General features: G+C 42.8%; 1 protein-coding gene across 1 annotated transcript in view; it reads right to left on the bottom strand.

Annotated features, from left to right (window-relative positions):
* Window positions 1-23,681, bottom strand: part of NOTCH4 (notch receptor 4) — a 72,829-nt gene extending 49,148 nt beyond the window's left edge. The window contains exons 1-6 of the mRNA XM_070744123.1: window positions 23,470-23,681; window positions 17,703-17,778; window positions 12,974-13,242; window positions 7,947-8,294; window positions 5,654-5,776; window positions 480-635 (exon numbers count right to left, since the gene is read on the bottom strand). Of these exons, the coding sequence (XP_070600224.1) occupies window positions 480-635; window positions 5,654-5,776; window positions 7,947-8,294; window positions 12,974-13,242; window positions 17,703-17,778; window positions 23,470-23,512 (1,015 nt within the window). The 5' untranslated portion in view covers window positions 23,513-23,681. The remainder of the gene's footprint in view (window positions 1-479; window positions 636-5,653; window positions 5,777-7,946; window positions 8,295-12,973; window positions 13,243-17,702; window positions 17,779-23,469) is intronic.
* Window positions 23,682-24,092: the final 411 nt, after the last annotated feature.

The following is a 24,092-nucleotide window of genomic DNA, read 5'->3' as shown; positions in this document are numbered from 1 at the left end:
CCAACCTTATTTTACCTTAGCTTAATTTAGATTAAATTAGTTTATTTTATTGTACCTTACCTAACACCTTATCTTATCTTATCTTATCTTATTTTACCTTACCTTATCTAATCCAATTTAATCTAATCTAATCTAATCTTATCTATTTTATCCAACCTTATTTTACCTTAGTTTAGTTTAGATTAAATTAGTTTATTTTATTGTACCTTACCTAACACCTTATCTTATCTTATCTTATTTTACCTTACCTTATCTAATCCAATTTAATCTAATCTAATCTAATCTAATCTTATCTATTTTATCCAACCTTATTTTACCTTAGCTTAGTTTAGATTAAATTAGTTTATTTTATTGTACCTTACCTAACACCTTATCTTATCTTAGATTATTGTACCTTACCTACCATCTCCTCTCCTCTCCTCTCTGCCCTGCCTTATCTTACATCTTATCTTAGCCCTTACTCCTTTAGCCCATCTTACCCATCCGGCACTCATCTATATCTTCATAGCACAGAGCTCCAGCATAACCCAGCTGACATGTGCAGATGGCATGGCCAGTTTGGAGGTCGGTGTCACAGTGGGCATCAGGATGGCACGGATTGCTGAGGCAGGCATCGGGCAAGTGGCAAAGAAGCCCTGAAGAAAAAGATATGGATGATAAGCAAAACATTCTCGTCTCCAAGGATGGTTTGTTTTTTTAAATCCACCCGTCAAATCCATCTTTTGGGGTCTTTCAAAATTAACACCAGCCCCTAATGCTTTGTGACCATATAGATTAGATTTTAGATTAGATTTATTGGACTTATATGCCGCCCCTCTCCGCAAAGTCGGGGCGGCTCACAACAATAATAAAAACAGTACACAGTAACAAATCCAATGCCCACCAATCTAATTACAATTTTAAGTTAAAAAAATTCATAAAACAATCCCAATATATATAAAAAACAGGCACACAGTCAATCAATCAAACGGCAAAACAACATGGGCAAGGGGGAGATGTTTTAGTTCCACCATGCCTGACGACAGAGGTGGGTTTTAAGGAGTTTACGAAAGGCAAGGAGGGTGGGGGCAATCCTAATCTCAGGGGGGAGCTGGTTCCAGAGGGTCGGAGCCCCCACAGAGAAGGCTCTTCCCCTGGGCCCCGCCAGACAACATTGTTTAGTCGACGGGACCCGAAGAAGGCCGACTCTGTGGGACCTAACCAGTCACTGGGATTCGTGCGTCAGGAGGCGGTCCCGAAGTTATTCTGGTCCAGTGCCATGAAGGGCTTTATAGGTCATAACCAACACTTTGAATTGTGACCGGAAACTGATCGGCAGCCAATGCAGACTGCGGAGTGTTGGAGTAATATGGGCATACTTAGAGAAGCCCATAATTGCTCTCGCAGCTGCATTCTGCACGATCTGAAGTTTCCGAACACTTTTCAAAGGTAGCCCCATGTAGAGAGCGTTACAGTAGTTGAGCCTCGAGGTGATGAGGGCATGAGTGACTGTGAGTAATGACTCCCGGTCCAAATAGAGCCGCAACTGGCGCATCAGGCGAACCTGGGCAAACGCCCCCCTCGCCACAGCTGAAAGGTGTTTCTCTAATGAGAACTGTGGATCGAGGAGGATGCCCAAGTTGCGGACCCTCTCTGAGGGTCAATAATTCCCCCCCAGGGTAAAGGACGGACAGATAGAATTGTCCTTGGGAGGCAAAACCTACAGCCACTCCGTCTTGTCTGGGTTGAGTTTGAGTTTGTGTTTGTTGACACCCATCCAGGCCCCAACAGCCTCCAGGCACCGGCACATCGCTTCCACTGCTTCATTGACTGGACATGGGGTGGAGATGTACAACTGGGTATCATACCCTTGATGGCGAACCTATGGCATGTGTGTCACAGGCTGCATGCAGAGCCATATCTGCCAGCACATGAGCCATTGGCCTAGCTCAGCTCCAGTGTACGTGTGCTTTTCAGCTTTCACTGAAGCTCTGAGAAGGCATTTCTGGCCTCCGGAGGGCCTCCAGCAGGATGGGAGAGGCCATTTGGGCCCTTCCGCTTGCTCTGGGGAAGCCTCTGGAGCCTCGGAGGGCAAAAACCGGGCCTACTGGGCCCACCGGAAGTCGGGAAATGGGCGAGCGGAGTGGTGGTGTTGTGTGTTCATGCGTGGGGGGGACAGGGCAGCGGGGGTCTGGCTGAAGTCCACAAGTTTTAAAGTCCACAAGTTAAAATTTAGAGGTCCCTGGTTTAAAAGATGGGAAAGGTCACTCGTGATCAATTGAAACAAGCCCAGCAATTCTGGTCACATGCATCAGTTGTGAGCAATAAAATCTGTTTTCCTGCTGTGGCCAAACCTCCTTCCTGCCACATTACTTTGGAAGGGTTGAGTGTTTAGAACAAAGGTCCCCAAACTTGGCAAAACCTTGGCAAAACCTTGGCAACCCCCCCCCCCCAACATTTTACCCTTAAGACTATCCACGGTTGACCTCTCCAGATACCTAAGAGGTCAGTAGGGGACGTACATAAGCGCACTAGAGTGCCTTCTGCCCCCTGTCCTATTGTCTCTCCTATATCTCGTATTCCTTCTCTACTATATCCTCTATAACCTTCATTGCATATTATTGTATATTGGACAAAACAAAATAACTAAATAGCTAAATAGCTAAATAGCTAAATAGCTAAAAATAGCTAAATAGCTAAATAGCTAAATGACTAAATAGCTAAATAGCTAAATAGCTAAATAGCTAAATGACTAAATAGCTAAATAGCTAAATAGCTAAATGACTAAATAGCTAAATGACTAAATAGCTAAATAGCTAAATAGCTAAATGACTAAATAGCTAAATGACTAAATAGCTAAATAGCTAAATAGCTAAATGACTAAATAGCTAAATAGCTAAATAGCTAAATCAGAGGTCCCCAACCTTTTTTGCACCAGGGACCGGCTTTAAGCTAGACCAGTTTTCCATGGCCCGGTGGGGGGGGGGGGAGCTAGCTGTCAGCGGCGCCGTAAAAGGGGCGATCAAGAGAGGAATGGGTGAATGAATGGACGGAGGGTGGGAAGGAAGGAAGGAAAGAGGGAAGGGACAGGAACAGAAGAAGGGTGCAAAGGAAGCAAGGAAAGGTGTGAAAGGGGAGAGTAAGAGAGGAAGGAGTGAAAGAAGGGAATGAGGGAGGAAAGAAGGGAAGAAGGAAAAGGAAAGCAAGAAATGGAGGGAGGAAAGGAAGGAAAGAAAGAAAGAAAGGGGGAAGGGACAGGAACAGAGGAAGGAAGCAAGGAAACTTATGAAAGGGTAGAGTAAGAGGAAGGACTGAATGGAGGGAGGGAGGGAAGAAGGTAGGAAGGAGAAAGAAAAGAAATAGAGGAAGGGAAGGTAAAAGAGAGAAAGAAAAAGAGCAAGAAAGAGAGAAAGAAAGAAAGAAAGGCAACTTCAAAGAAAGGCTCACTGAGCATCTCTCACTCTCTTTCTATCCCTCTTTCTTTCTTTCTCTTTCTTTCTCTCTCTCCTCTTCCTTTATCTCCTCTCTCTCTCCCTCTCTCTTTCTCTCCCCCCTCTCTCCCCCTTTCCCTCTCTCTTTCTCTCTCTCCCTCTCTTGCTATCTCTCCCCCCTTTCCCTCTCTCTTTCTCTCTCTCCCTCTCTTGCTAACTCTCCCCCCTCTCCCTCTCCCTCTCTTTCTCTCTCTCCCCCCTCTCTCTTTCTCTCTCTCTCCCCCTCTTTCTCTCTCTTCTTCTCACTTTCTCTCTCTTGTTTTCTTTCTGTCTCTTTTGCTTTCTCTCTCTCTCTCACTCTTTCTCTCTTGTTTTCTTTCTCACGCTCTTTCTCTCTCTTGTTCTCTCTCTCTCTTGCTATCTCTTTCTCCCCCCCTTTCTCTCACTCTCTCTTTCTCACTTTCTCTCTATCTTGCTGTCTGTTGCTCTCACTCACTCTCGTTCTCTCTCCGTTCTTCTCAGCAGTGACGCGCGCACGCCCTGCCCGCCTCACCTTTGCGAGAGCACTTTCGTCCCGGGCTCTCAGCAAGGGGGTTTGCATGAGAGGCGGGGCCGGCGGAAGGTGATATTCAATGTCGGGGGCGCACGGGCGGTTGCGCACGCTCCCTATCCCCCTGCTAGCCCACTCGGAATGTTCAAAATAAGAAAAGCCTTTGCCGGCGAAGGTTTTTCTTATTTTGAACATTCCGAGTGGGCTAGCAGGGAGATAGGGAGCGCGCGCAACCGCCCGTGCGCCCCCGACATTGAATATCACCTTCCGCCGGCCCCGCCTCTCATGCAAACCCCCTTGCTGAGAGCCCGGGACGAAAGTGCTCTTGCAAAGGTGAGGCGGGCAGGGCGTGCGTTCCGGGTGCGGGAGGAGCTGCGGTGAAAGGCAGGAGGTGGCGGAGGAGCAGAGGGGGCAGATCGGGTGGGCGGTGGGCAGCACGGAAAGGCCGAGGGGGCCCTGGCACCGCGGACCAGCTGAAAAACCCCAACGGCCCGGTCCTGGTCCGCGGACCGGTGGTTGGGGACCTCTGAGCTAAATGACTAAATGGCTAAATGACTAAATGACTAAATGACTAAATGACTAAATGACTAAATGACTAACTAACTAACTAACTAACTAACTAACTAACTAACTAACTAACTAACTGAATAACTGAATAAATGAATAAATGAATAAATGAATAAATGAACAAATGAACAAACAAACAAACAAACAAACAAACAAACAAATAAAATAACAATTTTTAAGACTTGTGGACTTCAACTCCCAGAATTCTCCAGCCGGTATACCAGGCTGCAGAATTCTGGGAGTTGAAGTCCACAAGTCTTAAAGTTACCAAATTTGGGGACCTCTGGTTTAGAAGAACAGGTGCTTCTCTTCCACACCAGCCAAATTCCAAGTCTGCTTCTAGCCAACAACCTTTGAGAAAGATCTGTGCAATTTATTTATTTATTCGACTTCTATGCCACCCAATCCCAAAGGACTCAATCCCACACAGTACATCAATTTGGCTGATCAAAGTAATGGATTGATCCGTTTTGATGTTCTATGTGGGGGACCTTTTCAACGGTGATGGCAATAGCTTAGTAAACCTTGATCATGAAAAGGAAAGACGAGTGTGGCTTAGGAAGGTTCTTCTGCTATAAAGGCAAACATCTTATGGTCTGTTTATAGGTTTGTTCTGCAAGTCCAGAATTCGATATACAGTGATACCTTGTCTTACAAACTTAATTGGTTCCGGGATGAGGTTCTTAAGGTGAAAAGTTTGTAAGACGAAACAATGTTTCCCATAGGAATCAATGGAAAAGCGATTAATGCGTGCAAGCCCAAAATTCACCCCTTTTGCCAGCCGAAGCGCCCGTTTTCGCGCTTCTGAGATTCCCCTGAGGCTCCCCTCCATGAGAAACCCCACCTCCGGATTTCCGTGTTTTTGTGATGCTGCAGGGGAATCCCAGCAGCGCAAAAACGGGTGCTTCGCTGGCAACGGAAGTCCAGAGGTGGGGCATCCCAGTGGCGGCGGTGGGTTTGTAAGGTGAAAATAGTTTGTAAGAAAAGGCAAAAAAATCTTAAACCCCGGGTTTGTATCTCGAAAAGTTTGTATCACGAGGCGTTTGTAAGACGAGGTATCACTGTAGTTAGGACCGCTGAAGGACCTTTGCAGATCTACTTCCTTGTTCCTTGCCTTGCGTCTCACCTGTCCAGCCTTGGATGCAATGGCAGGTGTATGTCCCGATACCATCTTGGCAGTTGCCTCCGTTGAGGCACTGATGCCCTGCACAGTCATCGGGATTCACCTCGCAGTACTGACCAGTGTAGCCTATTGGAAGAACAGGAGGTAATAGACTTAGAATGGTTTTGCAGGGAGACAAGACAGGGTCATCGGTAATGACAAGGGAAGTTTCCAGGTGAACAGCTCTTCCAGCTTCTCACTTCTTGGGATGTTTTCACTCACATTTTAAAATTTTATTTGTTTTGTCAAGTACGTATTGGTGGTATACAAAGATATTACAATATTTATATACATGATACTAGTAAAAAAGAAACATTAGGACAGGGACGGAAGGCTCTTTGGTGCACTTATGCAAGCCCCTTATTGACCTCGTTGGAGTTGGGAGAGGTCACCAGTGGATAGTCTAAGGATAAAGTTTTGGGGGTTAGGTGATGATACTACAGGTAGTGAGTTCCATGCATCAACTACTTGGTTACTTGTTGTGGTTAGCTCTGTCCCAGCTCCTGCCCCAAGGAATGTGGAGGTGGATGTGGGGGAAACATCCACATGCCACAGGCCTGTTTTGCTCCCGATGGAATCTGCCGACGAAGCCTCCTCTGACCAAGGAAGTATGAGTGACAGGGAAGAGGAGAGTTTGGCAGACAGCCCAGGAGATCAATCATCCCTATCATCCCTGGATTCTGAACAAGAATTAACATTACTAAAGTTGCATTTCCTGCAGTCGTGTTTAGAGTTTAGATTCACAAAATAACCTGAAAAAACTTGGGATCGTCATCTCAAAATGTTGAGAAATGACTTCCTTGCAAAAAAAAGGAAGTGATTTCCTTGTAAAAAATAAAATAAACCCCAAATAAACTCAAAACACAATCCTGTGGTCATTATAAGGGGAAGCTTCCTGATCACCAAATTGTCATTATTCTGTTGCAGGACTCTGATCTTGAAATGGTGACATGGCAGGAATTTTGGAACTAAAAGTACGACTGATTGTCCTTGTTTAGCGTCCACAATTGGGACCAACAACTTGGTTGTTAAGAATGGCACAAATGCGAACACTGAATTTTTGTTACAATGTAAGATATATATTTTGAAATACAATACCATGTAATAAATACCCTTACCCTTTTTGAATTTATGTACCCCCCTTCTCCTACCCCCACTTACCCTTTGTTAATTAATAAACTTTATTTTTAAAAAAAGAAAAAAAGAATGGCACTGATAGTAGAGCATTGAGATTAAGCTATTTTGGTTACTTCTGTTCAAGGCATTGGCTTGCAATTATTAAATAGTTAGTGGTAAAGAAATCAGACCCAACCCTGTTTCTGGGGCAAATTTTGGGGAAAAACTGCAGGAGGAAAAAGAACCATGTTTTCATTTACACAATGAACTCATTGCTTAATTGACTGATGATAAGTGAACTAACTTATCATAAGATGCTGAGGAGGAGGAAGAGATGAAGGAAAAGAAGGAGGAGGAGAAGGGGAAGGAGGAAGCGGAGGAGGTGGTGGTGGAGGAAAAAGTGGAGGAAAAGGTGGAGGAGGAAAAAGAGGAGGAGGGGGGATGTAGAAAGAGAATGAAGGAGGAGAAGGAACGGAGGAAAGGAGAAGGAAAGAGGAAGGAGGAGAGGAGAAGGAAAAGAAGGAAGAGGAGGAGGAGAAGGATAAGGAAAGGAGGAAAGGAGGAGGAGGAGGAGGAGGAGAGGAAGAGGAAGAGGAAAAGGAAGAAGAGGAGGAGGGATGGAGAAAGGGAGAAGGAAAGGAAAGAGGAGGAGGAGAAGAAGAAGAAGAAGAAAAAGAAAAAGAAAGAAGAGGAAGAGGAAGAAGAGGAAGAAGAAGAAGAAGAAGAAGAAGAAAAAGCAGAAGAAGGAGAAGGAGAAGAAGAAGGAGAACCTGAATTAATATCTTGAATCCACCAATGTTTATGAAGTTTATCTCACAAAAAACATACCTGCTTGCTAAAGACTATGGGCAATAAACTAGTGGGGGTACCGTAACATCCAAGACTTCCCCTACCCAACCTATGGTTCCAATTTCTGGGCATTTAGAGAAGCGTTTTCTCCCGTGTAGCTCCCAAACAGTGACTGGGTCTCCCTCCCCAATCCCATTTCTCCTCTCGCTTGATCTTTGAGAAACAGCATCCATTCACATCTCCTTCCTCGGGGGCCTTAAAACTGTTCTTTGAATACTCTTGGGGGGGGGGGTAGAACTGCAATGCCCTTTTTAGCCGACAAATGCAATAATGACACTAATAATAATTGGACCATAATTCCCTGGCAGGCAGAGGCAGCCGTGGTATCCTCCATCGACGTGATGGCAGGTGCCCCCATGGAGGCAGATCTCCGAGGAACAAGGGCCCCGACGGTACTGGCAGAGGGGACCGGAGAAGTTGGATGGGCACAAACAGCGGAAGGAGCCGATGTTGTTGACGCAGCTGCCCCCATTGAGGCAGGGGCCGGGGGACGCAAAGCATTCGTTGATGTCGTGTTGGCAGGTGTGCCCTTCGAAGCCTGGCCAGCACTGGCAGACGATGAAAGGGTAGGTGATGACACACGTCCCACCGTTGGCACAAGGGTTGGCTGGGCAGAAGTCCATCAACTGGCAGTTCTTCCCTAAGACGAGAAATCAAAGTCAATGGGATTCACGGTTTCTCCTCCAGCCTGGGAGAAGAACACAAGTGTGCAGCAGCTGCCAAAAAAAAAAGCCAACACAGTTCTAGGCTGCATTAACAGAGGGATAGAATCAAGATCACATGAAGTGTTAATACCACATTATAAGGCCTTGGTAAGGCCACACTTGGAATATTGCATTCAGTTTTGGTCGCCTGTGGGTTTGGCCATTGAGGAGGATTATCTGATCGTTGTGTTTCGTGCCTGCTTTGCTGCATTTGACCTTTTGTGTGCTGATTTTCCCCCGCTTTGAAACTAAACCAGAGCAAAGTGTGTTTCAATTTGTGAAAGAAGAAGGACTGTGAATTGCCTCACAGCTGCAAGCTAAGTATCACAGAACTGATAAGGGACTTGTACCAATTACCAGTCTGTTTGGAGATGAGTGCTCTTTGCTATACAAAAAGAGGGCTTAGTTTAAGTGAATTTTCATTATAAAGAACATTGTTTTGAATTTTCAAATGTGTGTGTGTCTGAAATTTGTACCTGTGAATTTTCGGGAGGAGTCTACCAGAGAGCCCGACAGAACATTATTTTTTTTATTATTATTATTTATTAGGTTTGTATGCCGCCCCTCTCAGCAGACTCCGGGGCGGCTCACAACAGTAATAATAACAGTATACAATGTAACAAATCTAATATTAAAAGAAAGTATTTAAAAACCCGTCATTTAAAAATCATACAACACAAGCATACCATACATAAACTATATAAGCCAAGGGGAGATGCCTCAATTCCCCCATGCCTGGTGATATAGGTGGGTCTTGAGCAATTTATGAAAGGCAAGGAGGGTGGGGGCAATTCTGATCTCTGGGGGGAGTTGATTCTAGAAGGCCGGGGCCGCCACAGAGAAGGCTCTTCCCCTGGGACCCGCCGGACGACATTGTTTAGTTTACGGGACCTGGAGAAGGCCAACTCTGTGGGATCTTATCGGCCGCTGGGATTCGTGCAGCAGAAGACGATCCCAGAGATATTCTGGATGTTGAGACTCTAGAAAGAGTGCAGAGAAGAGCAACAAAGATGATTAGGGAACTGGAGGCAAAAACAGGAAACTGCAGTTTAATGTTTCCAAATGTAAAATAATGTACTTGGGGAAAAGGAATCCTCAATCTGAGTATTGTATTGGCAGTTCTGTGTTAGCAAATACTTCAGAAGAAAAGGATTTAGGGGTAGTGATTTCTGACAGTCTCAAAATGGGTGAACAGTGCAGTCAGGCGGTAGGGAAAGCAAGTAGGATGCTTGGCTGCATAGCTAGAGGTATAACAAGCAGGAAGAGGGAGATTATGATCCCGCTATATAGAATGCTGGTGAGACCACATTTGGAATACTGTGTTCAGTTCTGGAGACCTCACCTACAAAAAGATATTGACAAAATTGAACGGGTCCAAAGACGGGCTACAAGAATGGTGGAAGGTCTTAAGCATAAAACGTATCAGGAAAGACTTAATGAACTCAATCTGTATAGTCTGGAGGACAGAAGGAAAAGGGGGGACATGATCGAAACATTTAAATATATTAAAGGGTTAAATAAGGTCCAGGAGGGAAGTGTTTCTAATAGGAAAGTGAACACAAGAACAAGGGGACACAAGCTGAAGTTAGTTGGGGGAAAGATCAAAAGCAACATGAGAAAATATTATTTTACTGAAAGAGTAGTAGATCCTTGGAACAAACTTCCAGCAGACGTGGTAGATAAATCCACAGTAACTGAATTTAAACATGCCTGGGATAAACATATATCCATCCTAAGATAAAATACAGAAAATAGTAAAAGGGCAGACTAGATGGACCATGAGGTCTTTTTCTGCCGTCAGACTTCTATGTTTCTATGTTTCTATGTAACACATGAAGAACGGCTGCAGGAACTGGGCATAGCTAGTTTAATGGAAAGAAGGACCAGGGGAGACATGATAGCAGTGTTGCAATATCTCAGGGGTTGCCACAAAGAAAAAGGAGTCAACCTATTCTCCAAAGCACCTGACGGTAGAACAAGAAGCAATGGGTGGAAACTAATCAAGGAGAGAAGCAATTTAGAACTAAGAAGAACTAAGTTAGAGCATTTAATCCGTGGAACAGCTTGTCTCCAGAAGTTGTCAATTCTCCAACACTAGAAGTTTTTAACAAGATGCTGGATAACCATCTGTCTGAAGTGGTGTAGGGTTTCCTGCCTAAGTAGGGGGTTGGACTAGAAGACCTCCATGGTCCCTTCCAACTGTGCTATTATATTTTGCTCTGTTCTGTTTGTTTATTTATTATTTGGACTTATATGCCGCCCAACTCTGTCCTGTCCTGTCCTGTCCTGTCCTGTCCTATCTAGTGATGGGTGAACCCAACGGTGTTCGGGTTCGGCAAGTTCACTCGAACTTCACGCAAAGTTTGGCCGAACCCGAACGGTCCATGGCGCCAAAGCTCCGCCCCCAGAATCCCATCGTTTTTCATTTTTACGGATTTTTTATTTTTATTTATTTATATTTTTACAAAAAAGGACGCCGCAGCAGCGCCGCAAGCAAAGGGAGGTCCTTTCATGTAAATTTTTTTAAAATTTTTTTTTACGTGAAATGACCTCCTTTTGCTTGCGGCACCACTGCAGCGTCCTTTTTCGTAAAAATATTTTTTTTAAATTTTTACATGAAAAGACCTCCCTTTGAAGGAGCTGGGGAATCCCACGAAGAGATTCCGGGGGCGGAGCTTTGACGTCACGTATACCGGCAGGTTGCTAAGGACACCAAAGTGATCACTTCCTGGATTCCGGGGCGGCACTAGAATAATGGAGGGAGGATGGAATCCAGGAAGTGATCACCTTTTTAAAAAAAAAATTCGGGTTCGGGTCCGGCATGCCAAACACCACAAAATTTGGTACGGACCTGAATTGTGCGGGTTCGGTTCGTCCAACACTAATCCTATCCTATCCAATCCTATTGTATTTTATGATCAGAGGAGAAGTTCATCTAGCATCTTCTAACAATCAATGGCAGAGAGTCGTGGGAGAGGGGCGGGGAATGAATGAATGAATGAATGACTTCTAGGAAGTCCTTAGAAGGATGGCAAAAAGGACTCCGAATGTGAAACGCCTTTAGGCGAGGATCAGTATGGCTGCATTCCCTCGCACCTGGGAGCAGAAGGGACAATCTGTAGGGGAGCAACTCCAGATGAGCCCGTGCCCCCCCCCCCCAAAAAAATGCCACTGTTGGAGCCGCTATATTTATTTATTTATTTGTTTATTATTAATTGGATTTATATGCCGCCCCTCTCCGAGGACTCGGGGCGACTGTAGGGGAGAGCCAGGCACGGCGGCTGTGTGTTCAGACAGGGCGAAGCAGAAAAGCACGGAAGTTCCAGCCCATCCGCCCCACGAGCAAAGCAGGCGGCACAAAGGAGGCTACTCGGCAGCAGCAGTTGTGCAGAGGAGGGGCGGCAGGGGACCCTCTGCCCTCTCCTCGCCCGCCCTCTGTGCACGAAGGCGAACCACCGCCTGCCCTGAGCTCCTCGGCGCTCCTGCACTAACGCCCCGGCCCCGCTCAACAGCGCTTCTTGGCTGGTCTCGGAGCCAAAGCCAGGAAGGAGAAGAGGGGCGGCTGCGGCGGCAACAGGGCTCCAGGACGTCAAATGACAGGGGACGCGCTGCTGCGGGGCTGGGGCACCTGCCTTCCCAGAGAAAGAAAGAAAGAAGGGAGGGAGGGAGGGAGGGAGGGAAGGCGAGGAAAGGAAAGGGAAGGAAGAGGAAAGGAAGGAAGGAAGGAAGGAAGGAAGGGAAAAAAAGTAGGAAAAAGGGAAAAGAAAGAAAACAAGGAAAGGAAAGGAAAAAAGGAAAGGAGAAAAAGAATGAGGGAAAGAAAAAGAAAGAAAGAGGAAAAAGGGAGAGAGAGACAAGAAAAGAAAGAAAGGGATGGAGGAAAGAAGGAAGGAAGGAAAGAAAGGGAAAAAGGAAAAACAAAAAGAAGAGGAAAGGAAAGGAAGGAAGGAAGGAAAGAAAGAAGGACAGGAAAGGAAAAAGGAAAAAGAAGAGGAAAGGAAAAGAAAAAAGGGGAAAGAAAAAAAGGAAAGTAAGAAGAAAGGAAAGGAAAAGAAAGAAGGAAAGGAGAAATGAAAGGAAGGAAGGAAGAAAAAGAAAAAAGGAAAGTAAGTAAGTAAGTAAGTAAGTAAAGAAAGAAAGAAAGAAAGAAAGAAAGAAAGAAAGAAAGAAAGAAAGAAAACACCCAACTGACTTCCAAGCAATTCCCACTGACAACCAATTCCCACAAAATAAGCCATACCCACAGAACTGGTAGTAAAAAAAAGTATTGAACCCAGCCATGCATTAACTCCAAAGTTAACATCAGACCAACAATCAAGGAAACAACACCTCGATCAAGAAACTATGGAAGAGCCATCAGTAAACAGCCCAATCAAAGAATCTCTAAGACTGCCCCCACCAACTCTGATGATGATGTTACCTAGTTTGGGTAACGAAACGTCCCGCAAGAGAGCCACCAAGCTCACTGAACACCAAGGACCCCTCCTTTCAACCCGGAGCTACAAATATTCTCCTTTATTCGCACAATCCAAGCTCTTCGGGGGGGTTTTTTGTTTTACATGTACCGCAACACGTGAAGCGGGACCCCTTCGAAGTCCCCAGTTGATTGTCTTACCCGTCCATCCTGGTAGACACTGGCATTGATGCTCCTTCCCGGAGATCCGCTGGCACGTCCCTCCATGCTGGCAGGGTGACGGGAAGCAGGGATCACCAAGCGCCCCCTGGCATTTCTCCCCAGAGAAACCGGGAGGGCAGGCGCACACGTACTCGGGGGCGGCTGGAGGAGGAAGAGCTCTGGGGGAGCAGCTGCCCCCGTTCTGGCAAAGCGCAGGGGTGCAGGGGTCTGCAAACTGGCATGTGTCCCCTATATAACCAGGAGAGCAACTGTGACAGTCAGAAGATGGGAAAGAAACAGAAAAACCGACTGTTATTGGGGTTTTTTTTTAAAAAAAGTTAGAAACAAAATATTTTTTTTGAAGATAGAAACATAGAAACATAGAAGTCTGACGGCAGAAAAAGACCCCATGGTCCATCTAGTCTGCCCTTATACTATTTCCTGTATTTTATCTTAGGATGGATATATGTTTATCCCAGGCATGTTTAAATTCAGTTACTGTGGATTTATCTACCACGTCTGCTGGAAGTTTGTTCCAAGGATCTACTACTCTTTCAGTAAAATAATATTTTCTCATGTTGCTTTTGATCTTTCCCCCAATTAACTTCAGATTGTGTCCCCTTGTTCTTGTGTTCACTTTCCTATTAAAAACACTTCCCTCCTGGACCTTATTTAACCCTTTAATATATTTAAATGTTTCGATCATGTCCCCCCTTTTCCTTCTGTCCTCCAGACTATACAGATTGAGTTCATTAAGTCTTTCCTGATACGTTTTGTGCTTAAGACCTTCCACCATTCTTGTAGCCCGTCTTTGGACCCGTTCAATTTTGTCAATATCTTTTTGTAGGTGAGGTCTCCAGAACTGGACACAGTACTCCAAATGTGGTCTCACCAGCGCTCTATATAGCGGGATCACAATCTCCCTCTTCCTGCTTGTTATACCTCTAGCTATGCAGCCAAGATCTTTTTAAAAAAAAATATACTTTATTAATTTATTAAGAATGGGAAAGGGGGATGGGAGTACAAAAAGAAAAGTAGGAGGGAGATCGGGTAAACAATATTTTTATACAGTAATACAATATTTTTATACAATCCTGGGCCTAGAAAGTTTAGAACTAAGACGCCTTAAACAAGATCTAAGTATTGCCCACAAGATCATATGCTGCAACGTCCTGCCTGTCGGCGACTACTTCAGCTTCAACCACAACAACACAAGAGCACACAACAGATTTAAACTTAATATTAACCGCTCCAAACTTGACTGTAAAAAATATGACTTCAGTAACCGAGTTGTCGAAGCGTGGAACTCATTACCGGACTCCATAGTGTCATCCCCAAACCCCCAACACTTTACCCTTAGATTATCTACGGTTGACCTATCCAGATTCCTAAGAGGTCAGTAAGGGGCGAGTACAAGTGCACTAGAGTGCCTTCCGTCCCCTGTCCTATTGCTCTCCTATATCTCCTATACCTTTCTTCTATTCCTATATCTCTTCTTCTATTCTTTCATTGATATGTTCTATTACTATATCTTCTTTTCTATTATTTCTTAGATATATTTTACTATGAGTATCTCCTCTATAACCTTCATCATGTATTTTACTATGTGTATATAGATATTTACCCACTAAAACCCTCATTGTGTATTGGAATAAATAAATAAATAAATAAATAAATAAATAAATAAATAAATAAATAAATAAATAAATAAATAAATAAATAAATAAATAAATAAATAATAAATAATAAATAAATAATAAATAAATAATAAATAAATAAATAATAAATAATAAATAAATAAATAAATAAATACAGTAGCTTATATATATTGTTGTATATTCATTTCAAATATTTGTCTATAGATAATTATTTTGCATTCAATATTCATATTTACATAATCTTATATCTATAAAATATAGTAGTTTAGGAGTAACGTAGAAAAGAAAAGTAGTTTAGGAGTGAGATAGGAAAGAGAAGAAAGAGAAAAAAGAGAAAAGGGAAAAAAAAGGAAGAAGAAAAAAAAGAAGGGGGGTTAGTACCTGCAGACTATCAGGAATATGTATTGTGACGACTGAGTTTTGGTTATGTTTGTTAGTTTTATGAGTAAGAGATATTTGTGAGTTACGATATTGGTAAGCTGTTAATAGTTATCGAGTTTTTTGAAGATCTTAACTTAATCTGGAGCTAGGAGTTAGGGCAGTGATGGCAAACCTATGGCACAGGTGCCACAGGTGGCACGCGGAGCAATATTTGATGGCATGTCCTTCATGGCATCGGAGCAGAATATCTCCGGGACCGCCTTCTGCCGCACGAATCCCAGCGACCAGTTAGGTCCCACAGAGTTGGCCTTCTCCGGGGTCCGTCGACTAAACAATGTCAGCTGGCGGGACCCAAGGGAAGAGCCTTCTCTGTGGTGGCCCCGACCCTCTGGAACCAGCTCCCTCCGGAGATTAGGACTGCCCCCACCTTCCTTGCCTTTCGTAAACGTTTTAAGACCCACCTCTGCCGTCAGGCATGGGGGAACTGAGACATTTTCCCCAGGCCTATATAATTTGTGTATGGTATGTTGTGTGTATGTTTTTTAATTATGGGTTTTTTAGGTTTTTAAAAAAATATTAGATTTGTATTTTACTTCTACTGTTGCTGTGAGACACCCCGAGTCTACAGAGAGGGGCGGCATACAAATTTAATAAATAAATAAATAAATAATAAATAAATAAACCTGAGCCATTGCCCTAGTTTAGTTCCAATGTGCATCTGTGGGCTGGCCAGCTGATTTTTGGTTCACACAGAGGCTCTGGGAGTCTGCAGAGTGGGGCGGCATATAAATCTAATATATTATTATTATTATTGTTGTTGTTGTTGTTGTTGTTGTTATTATTATTATTATTATTATTATTATTATTATTATTATTATGGCTTCCAGAGAGCCTCCAGGTAGATGGGGGAGGGTGTTTTTATTTATTTATTATTAATTAATTAATTAATTGGACTTATATGCCACCCCTCTCCGTGGACCTCGGGGCGTCTCACAATAAAAAAGATACAATATAAAACTTTTCTAAGCCAATTAATAGAATAATTACTCTAAACATTGTGTTAAAATTAGTCATTTAAAAACGAACGATCACATACATACTGGAACGTTTTTACCCTCCCCCAGCTCCAGGGAAGCCTTTGGAGCCTGGGGAGGGCGAAACACGAGCCTACTGGGCCCACCAGAAGTTGGGAAACAGGCCATTTCCAACCTCCAGAGGGCCTCCAGGGGGCACAGAGGAGGCAGTTTTTGCCCTCCCCAGGCATTGAATTATGGGTGTTGGCATTCACGCATGCACGATAGTGCGCCACATGCTCTTTCAGCACCCAAGGGAAAAAAAGGTTTGCCATCACTGAGTTAGGGAAAGTGAGCTACTCCGGGTCCTCGGAGAGGGGCGGCATACAAGTCTAATAAATAATAATAATAATAACAAGAACAAGAACAACAATAACAACAGCCTTCTCTAGGTCCCGTCGCCCAAACAATGTCGTTTGGCGGGCCCCAGAGGAAAAGCCTTCTCTGTGGCGGCCCTGGCCCTCTGGAATCAACTCCCCCCAGAGATTAGAACGGCCCCCACCCTCCTTGACTTTCGCAAATTACTCAAGACCCACCTTTGTCGCCAGGCATGGGGGAGTTGGGATATTCCTTCCCCTAGGCCATTACAAGTTATGTATGGTATGTTTGTGTGTATGTTTGGTTTTTATAATAAGGGTTTTTAGTTGTTTTATTAAATTGGATTGTTACATGTTGTTTTTTATCAATGGTTGTTAGCCGCCCTGAGTCTGCGGAGAGGGGTGGCATACAAATCCAATTAATAATAATAATAATAACAACAACAACAATAACAATAATAATAATAATAACATAACAACAACAATAACAATAACATAAGTGCACTGGTGTGCCTTCCGTCCCCTGTCCAATTGTCTCTCCTTTATCTCCTTTATCTTTTCTTCCTTTCATATATCTTCTCCTCTATTTTTATATCTTTTCTCCTATCCTTTTCTTTATATACATTACTACTTGTCTATTCTCTTCAATGTGTATTGTGTATTGGACTAACTAACTAACTAACTAACTAACTAACTAACTAACTAACTAACTAAATAAATAAATAAATAAATAAATAAATAAATAAATATACGTGTCCTTGCACTAGATTTGACTTCTGCGCATGCTCATTCCAGTAGCGCCGGGAATGATGGCTCGCCACTGGGTGTGTCTTATACTCCGAAAATATGAGCATACAGCAGTGTTTCCCAACCTTGGCAACTTGAAGAATGCTGTCTGGGGAATTCTGGGAGTTGAAGTCCAGATATCTTCAAGTTGCCAAGGTTGGGAAACACTGGCATACAGTATGATCATGGCTGTACAATAGGCTGAACATTATTTCTCCTGCACACGTTTTGCCAGAAAAAGCTTGAATTGAATTCCTAGCTCAGCTCCACCCCTCTGCCTTCTTATGCTGGGCAGAAATAGCAGCAGCATTTCCTGTACACCGTATCAAGCAGGGGAGAAATCTCTACCAGTTGAGGCTCTGGCTTGTCCTTCGGTTTTTATTTATTTATTTATTGAATTTATATGCCGAGGACTCGGGGTGGCTCACAACATATGAAAGAACAATGCAATACAAATCCATTCAATCCAATGGAATCTTGACACTTAAGAACAACAGCAACAACAAAAACTTACAGGCAGGAAGGCGTCCCATTGGAGTGCTTCAAACAAGTCCCGCCATTCTTGCAGGGCATTCGAGGACAAGATTCAGCTGGGGAAATGGAAACACCAAAATATTTTTTTTTAAAAAGAATTTTAGTTTAATAGTTGCAGATTGAAGTGTGTGTCTGGAAGAATTAAACCAAGAGTAAAAAAATAAGCCACATCATCCAACAGATTGGAGATGTTTTTTTGCCAAATGTCAGACTAGGGATCAGGTGTCCAGGCAATTGGTCCTTTTCGGTCGAGTCAGAGACAATGTACACAGAATACAGAAGAGCAGACTTGGAGGGGTTTTGGAGGTCTTCTACTCTTCTAGTCCAGGCAGATAGATAAATTAGTGAAGATTGGACTTAATCCCTGGATAGTTCAGTGGATTTGCAGCTGGCTAAAGCATAGATATCTGAGAGTTGTTGTTAATGGCGAGTATTCTGAGCAGAGACAGGTTACAAGCGGTGTGCCACAAGGGTCTGTTCTGGGTCCTATTCTTTTTAATATGTTTATGACTGACATAGGGGAAGGTTTGCCTATTTGCCGATGACTCTAAAGTGTGCAATAGGATTGATATTCCTGGAGGCGTCTGTAATATGGTAAATGATTCAGCTTTACTAGATAAATGGTCAAAGCAATGGAAACTGCAGTTTAATGTTTCCAAATGTAAAATAATGCACTTGGGGAAAAGGAATCCTCAATCTGAGTATTGTATTGGCAGTTCTGTGTTAGCAAAAATTTCAGAAGAGAAGGATTTAGGAATAGTGATTTCTGACTGTCTCAAAATGGGTGAGCAGTGTGGTCAGGGGGTAGGAAAAGCAAGTAGGATGCTTGGCTGCATAGCTAGAGGTATAACAAGCAGGAAGAGGGAGATTGTGATCCTGCTATACAGAGCATTGGTGAGACCACATTTGGAATGCTGTGTTCAGTTCTGGAGACCTCACCTACAAAAAGATATTGACAAAATTGAACGGGTCCAAAGACGGGCTACAAGAATGGTGGAAGGTCTTAAGCATAAAACCTATCAGGAAAGACTTAGTGAACTCAATCTGTATAGTCTGGAGGACAGAAGGAAAAGGGGGGACATGATCGAAACATTTAAATATGTTAAAGGGTTAAATAAGGTTCAGGAGGGAAGTGTTTTTAATAGGAAAGTGAACACAAGAACAAGGGGACACAATCTGAAGTTAGTTGGGGGAAAGATCAAAAGCAACATGAGAAAATATTAATTTACTGAAAGAGTAGTAGATCCTTGGAACAAACTTCCAGCAGACATGGTAGATAAATCCACTGTAACTGAATTTAAACATGTCTGGGATAAACATATATCCATCCTAAAATAAAATACAGAAAATAGTATAAGGGCAGACTAGATGGACCATGAGGTCTTTTTCTGCCGTCAGACTTCTATAATAATAATAATAATAATAATAATAATAATAATAATAATAATGATGATGATGATGATGATGATGATGATGATAATAATAATAATAATAATAATAATAATAATAATAATAATAATAATAATAATAATAATCTTCTTCACTAGAACTGGAATGCATCTGCATGTCACCTGCCTCCTCCCTTTCTGTCTGTAAATCAGGCCTTTCTACCAATTCATAATCTGGAAAATCTGCAGGCTGAATGGGAGTATACACAACAGCCGGAACGCCTAATTGGGCTTGCCTCTGTGGCTCTGGAGGTACCATGAGTTCAAGTAGAATTATGCTTCTGCGCCCGTGCAGGTAGCAAAATCGCACACAGAGATGCAGGTGCTCCTGTGCGCATGTGCGGAAGCAAAAAACCTTGCTAGAATACAGGTGTACCTGCATCTCCGTGCATGATTATGCTACCTACATGGGTACAGAGGCACAATTCTGCTCAAACTCACGGTACCTCCAGAGCCACAAAGGCGAGCCCAATTAGGCGTTCTGGCTAGCAGCCCACCCCTGAATACAATTTGAACACCATCGGCATTGACAAAACCATCACCAGTCAATTGCCAAAGGCAGCTTTACTCGGAAGAACTTAGGACACCTTTAAACACCAGCAAAACTCAACATCTGCCTCTCCCAGATCGAGTGGATAAAACTACCAAAGTCAGTTCAAACCTCTGGCTGATTGTACGTTCAGCCATGATAGCAACAATATCAACATTTTAAATTCCAGAATATTGTAATTATCTAAGAAAACAGAAGGGTTTTAGCTTCATAAAGAAGGAATCTGAATCTGCTTCTAGCTCAATCTTGCTAAGGAGAATATTTCAGAAGCAACAAAGAAGACAACATCCTAACATCCATTTTTTTCAAGTTGCTCTGCTCCATATTCGGCCGAAAGCTTCTTTTTTAGAAAACCAAACAAGCAGAGGTATCATTGTGCAGGAGTCTGTGAACATACAGAACATACAGACACAATAAATGGCTTAAATAAGGTCCAGGAGGGAAGTGTTTTTAATAGGAAAGTGAACACAAAAACAAGGGGGCACAATCTGAGGTTAGTTGGGGGAAAGATCAGAAGCAACGTGAGAAAATATTATTTTACTGAAAGAGTAGTCGATGCTTGGAACAAACTTCCAGCAGACGTGGTTGTGACTAAGTGAGCTCTGTTGACGGATCTTGCCTTGAGGAAAACTGGAATGGTTTTTTTTATAATCTTGGACATTTGTTACTTTTACTGAAAGAGTAGTAGATGCTTGGAACGAACTTCCAGCAGACGTGGTTGGTAAATCCACAGTAACTGCATTTAAACATGCCTGGGATAAACATATATCCATCCTAAGATAAAATACAGAAAATAGTATAAAAGCAGACGAGATGGACCATGAGGTCTTTTTCTGCTGTCAATCTTCTATGTTTCTATGTTTCAATAACAACTGTACTATTGTACGAGGTACCACAAAACAATTAAATAATAGATAGATCCAGCAAGCTCTTTGTGGACATCAACATTAGAACACACAGATACATACACACACACACACACACATGCTGACAAACTGCACTGAAACTGCTCCAAGGTTTGATTAACAGCTGCAATCTATTTTCTCTGGTGTTGTGTGTGCAACACACATAATATTCTTGATATTCCAGAAGTCCCTCAACAGCTGGTTATATCATCCTGGCAGGAGCTGCTCAAGCAACAGGAAATATGCTTATAGCTCCATAGCAAGGTGCTTGCTATATATTTTTATATTGCCTACTTTTATATTTTATTTTCTTTATTTATTTTCTTTTTCTTTCTTTCTTTCTTTCTTTCTTTCTTTCTTTCCTTCCTTCCTTTCCTTCCTTCCTTCTTTCTTTCTATCTTTCCTTCCTTCCTTCCTTCCTTTCCTTCCTTCCTTCTTTCTTTCTAGCTTTCCTTCCTTCCTTCCTTTCCTTCCTTCCTTCTTTCTTTCTATCTTTCCTTCCTTCCTTCCTTCTTTCTTTCTTTCTATCTTTCCTTCCTTCCTTTCGTCCTTTCCTTCCTTCCTTCCTTCCTTCCTTCTTTCTTTCTATCTTTCTTTCTTTCTTTCTTTCTTTCTTTCTTTCCTTCCTCCCTCCCTCCCTCCCTCCCTCCCTCCCTCCCTCCCTCGCTTGCTTGCTTGCTTGGACTGATATGCCACCCTTCTCTGAGGATTCAGGATGGCTCATATAAAAATACAAAAACCAGTTCAGAAGTCCAATTTTAAAACAATCCAAAAGCCCCAAATTTAAAATCATACACAAGAAAAGTCCTTCACTCCTCCTCACCTAACAAATTACCCTACTCCTCCAGACTTCAAATACTAAATCTAGAAAATTTACAACTATGTCATCTCCGAACTGATTTAACTGTTGTTCATAAAATCATACATCATAATGTACTCCCTGTTACTGATTACTTCACCTTTAACAACAACAACAACAACACAAGAGCACGTAATAGATACAAACTGAATGTAAATCGCTCCAAACTTGACTGCAGAAAATACGATTTCAGCAATAGAGTGGTCAACGCCTGGAACTCATTACCTGACTCTGTTGTTGCTTCCCCCAACCCCAAAATCTTCAACCTTACAAGATCTACAATTGACCTCTCCCCTTTTCTAAGAGGTCTGTAAGGGGCATGCATAAGTGCACTTATGTGCCTAATGTCCCCGTCCTACTGTCTTATTATCCTTTCTATTACTACGTTCTACTTACGTTATGTTATGTTAATATGTACTATAATACTATATTTATTTGACAAATAAATAAATAAATAAATACAGCCCTGCTCATTCACACTGACTGCTGTAGATTGCCCAGAATCAAGTTTTATAAGCTGGCTGGCTATATAGCAATAACAATAGCAATAGTCCTTAGACTTATATACCATTTCACAATGCTTTTTAGCCCTCTCTAAGTGGTTTACAGAATCAGCATATTGCCTCCAAAAATCTGGATCCTCATATTACCGACTTCGGAAAAGGCTGAGTCAACCTTAAGCCTGGTGAGAATTGAACTGCCAAATTGCTGGCAGCCAGCAGAATTAGTTTGCAGTACTGCATTCTAACCACCATGCTGCCGCAACTCATATAAATTTGATTGTGATCCTGCTATATAGAGCGCTGGTGAGACCACGTTTACAATACTGTGTTCAGTTCTGGAGACCTCACCTACAAAAAGATATTGACAAAATTGAACGGGTCCAAAGACGGGCTACAAGAATGGTGGACGGTCTTAAGCATAAAACTTATCAGGAAAGACTTAATGAACTCAATCTGTATAGTCTGGAGGACAGAAGGAAAAGGGAGGACATGATCGAAACATTTAAATATGTTAAAGGGTTAAATAGGGTTCAGGAGGGAAGTGTATTTAACAGGAAAGTGAACACAAGAACAAGGGGACACAATCTGAAGTTAGTTGGGGGAAAGATCAAAAGCAACATGAGAAAATATTATTTTACTGAAAGTGTAGTAGATGCTTGGAACAAACGTCCAGCAGACGTGGTTGGTAAATCCACAGTGACTGAATTTAAACATGCCTGGGATAAACATATATCCATCCTAAGATAAAGTACAAAAAATAGTATAAGGGCAGACTAGATGGATCATGAGGTCTTTTTCTGCCGTCAGTCTTCTATTTTTCTATGTTTCTAAATTTGATAAAAATGCAAACAACAGCAATAGCAATAGCATTTAAACTTATATGCCACTTCACAGGGCTTTACAGCCCTCTCTGAGCGGTTTACAGAGAGTAAGCATATTGGCCCCAACAATCTGGGTCCTCATTTTACCAACCTTGGAAGGACGGAAGGCTGAGTCAACCTTGAGCCTACTGAGATTCGATCTGCCAAACTGTTGGCAGCTGGTGATCAGCCTGCAGTACCTCTAACCACTGCACCACCGAGGCTCTTCAAACAAATTGAGATCAGATCAAGACTTAGTTGTATTTTTTGCAACGCACAAACTTTGGTTATTTAATTAAGTCATTAATAGGTCACCCATCTCTCTTTCAAGCAGGTTAAAGTGGCCCAACCATGTCATAAAAGCAAAAAAAACCCACATTGAAATGTTAAAAACATTGAAACCTTAAATATTAACAAAAATTGAATAAACTAGAAACTGAGGTGCAAACAGGATGGTTTGTTTTTATTTCTGATGGCAGGAAATCAGTCCATAAGATGCATTTAGGCTCCGAGGTATTGGACGAACCCAGAAAAAAGGGATAATTCATTAAGGATTATTTTAATGAAAGCCCTCGTGTAAAAATCTGCTCCATTCTACTTATGCTCCTTTTTTTTAACTTACCTCCAGCAAATGGGATCAATATGAGCAGTAGCAACGGTTTCATCCTCCTTTATGTCTCTCTTCCACACCCTCATCACTCCATCCAACACTAAGAGAGGACCTGGGAGGCTTTTGGGTGTCCCAAAAAAGTGGGGTCAAATTGAAGCCAGGGCTGAAGGTGATGACAGCTATTAGAGGGAGCACCCCGGAGAAGCACCCCAGCTTCTTCAGGCGTAAACTTAGGACTCTGTGTGACACCCCATCACTGCCCTCTCTTTAAAAAATTCAAGACACATCCTGCTGTTCCTGTTCCCCATTGTCGAAGACTTCCTGCCACACACAATGCCTGGGACGGGAAAGATTTCCTGTTACCCAGGGCACTGTTGTCAACAGTGGACAAAGGGTGGGAACGGTTAGGGTGGGGGGCTGATGATTAGGCCAAGGAACAAAAGCAGAGTTGTGAAGGACGATGTGCTGGAAATGGGGCTACGCACAACGAGGTCCCGTCTTCAGGACGAGGAGATGGGCAAAGGGGGGTGGAAAGAGGTAGAGATCTGAGCTCAACTCCTGGGAGAGGCATGAAGCTCAGCCCAATCTTGTAGCACGTCAATGCTCCTTGCGATGGTTCTTCTGATGTGACCAAA

Source organism: Erythrolamprus reginae, chromosome 2 (assembly GCF_031021105.1).
Source record: "Erythrolamprus reginae isolate rEryReg1 chromosome 2, rEryReg1.hap1, whole genome shotgun sequence".
NCBI lineage: Eukaryota > Metazoa > Chordata > Lepidosauria > Squamata > Dipsadidae > Erythrolamprus > Erythrolamprus reginae.
Note: the sequence above shows the minus strand (reverse complement) of the source record. Positions and strands in the feature narration are given on the sequence as shown.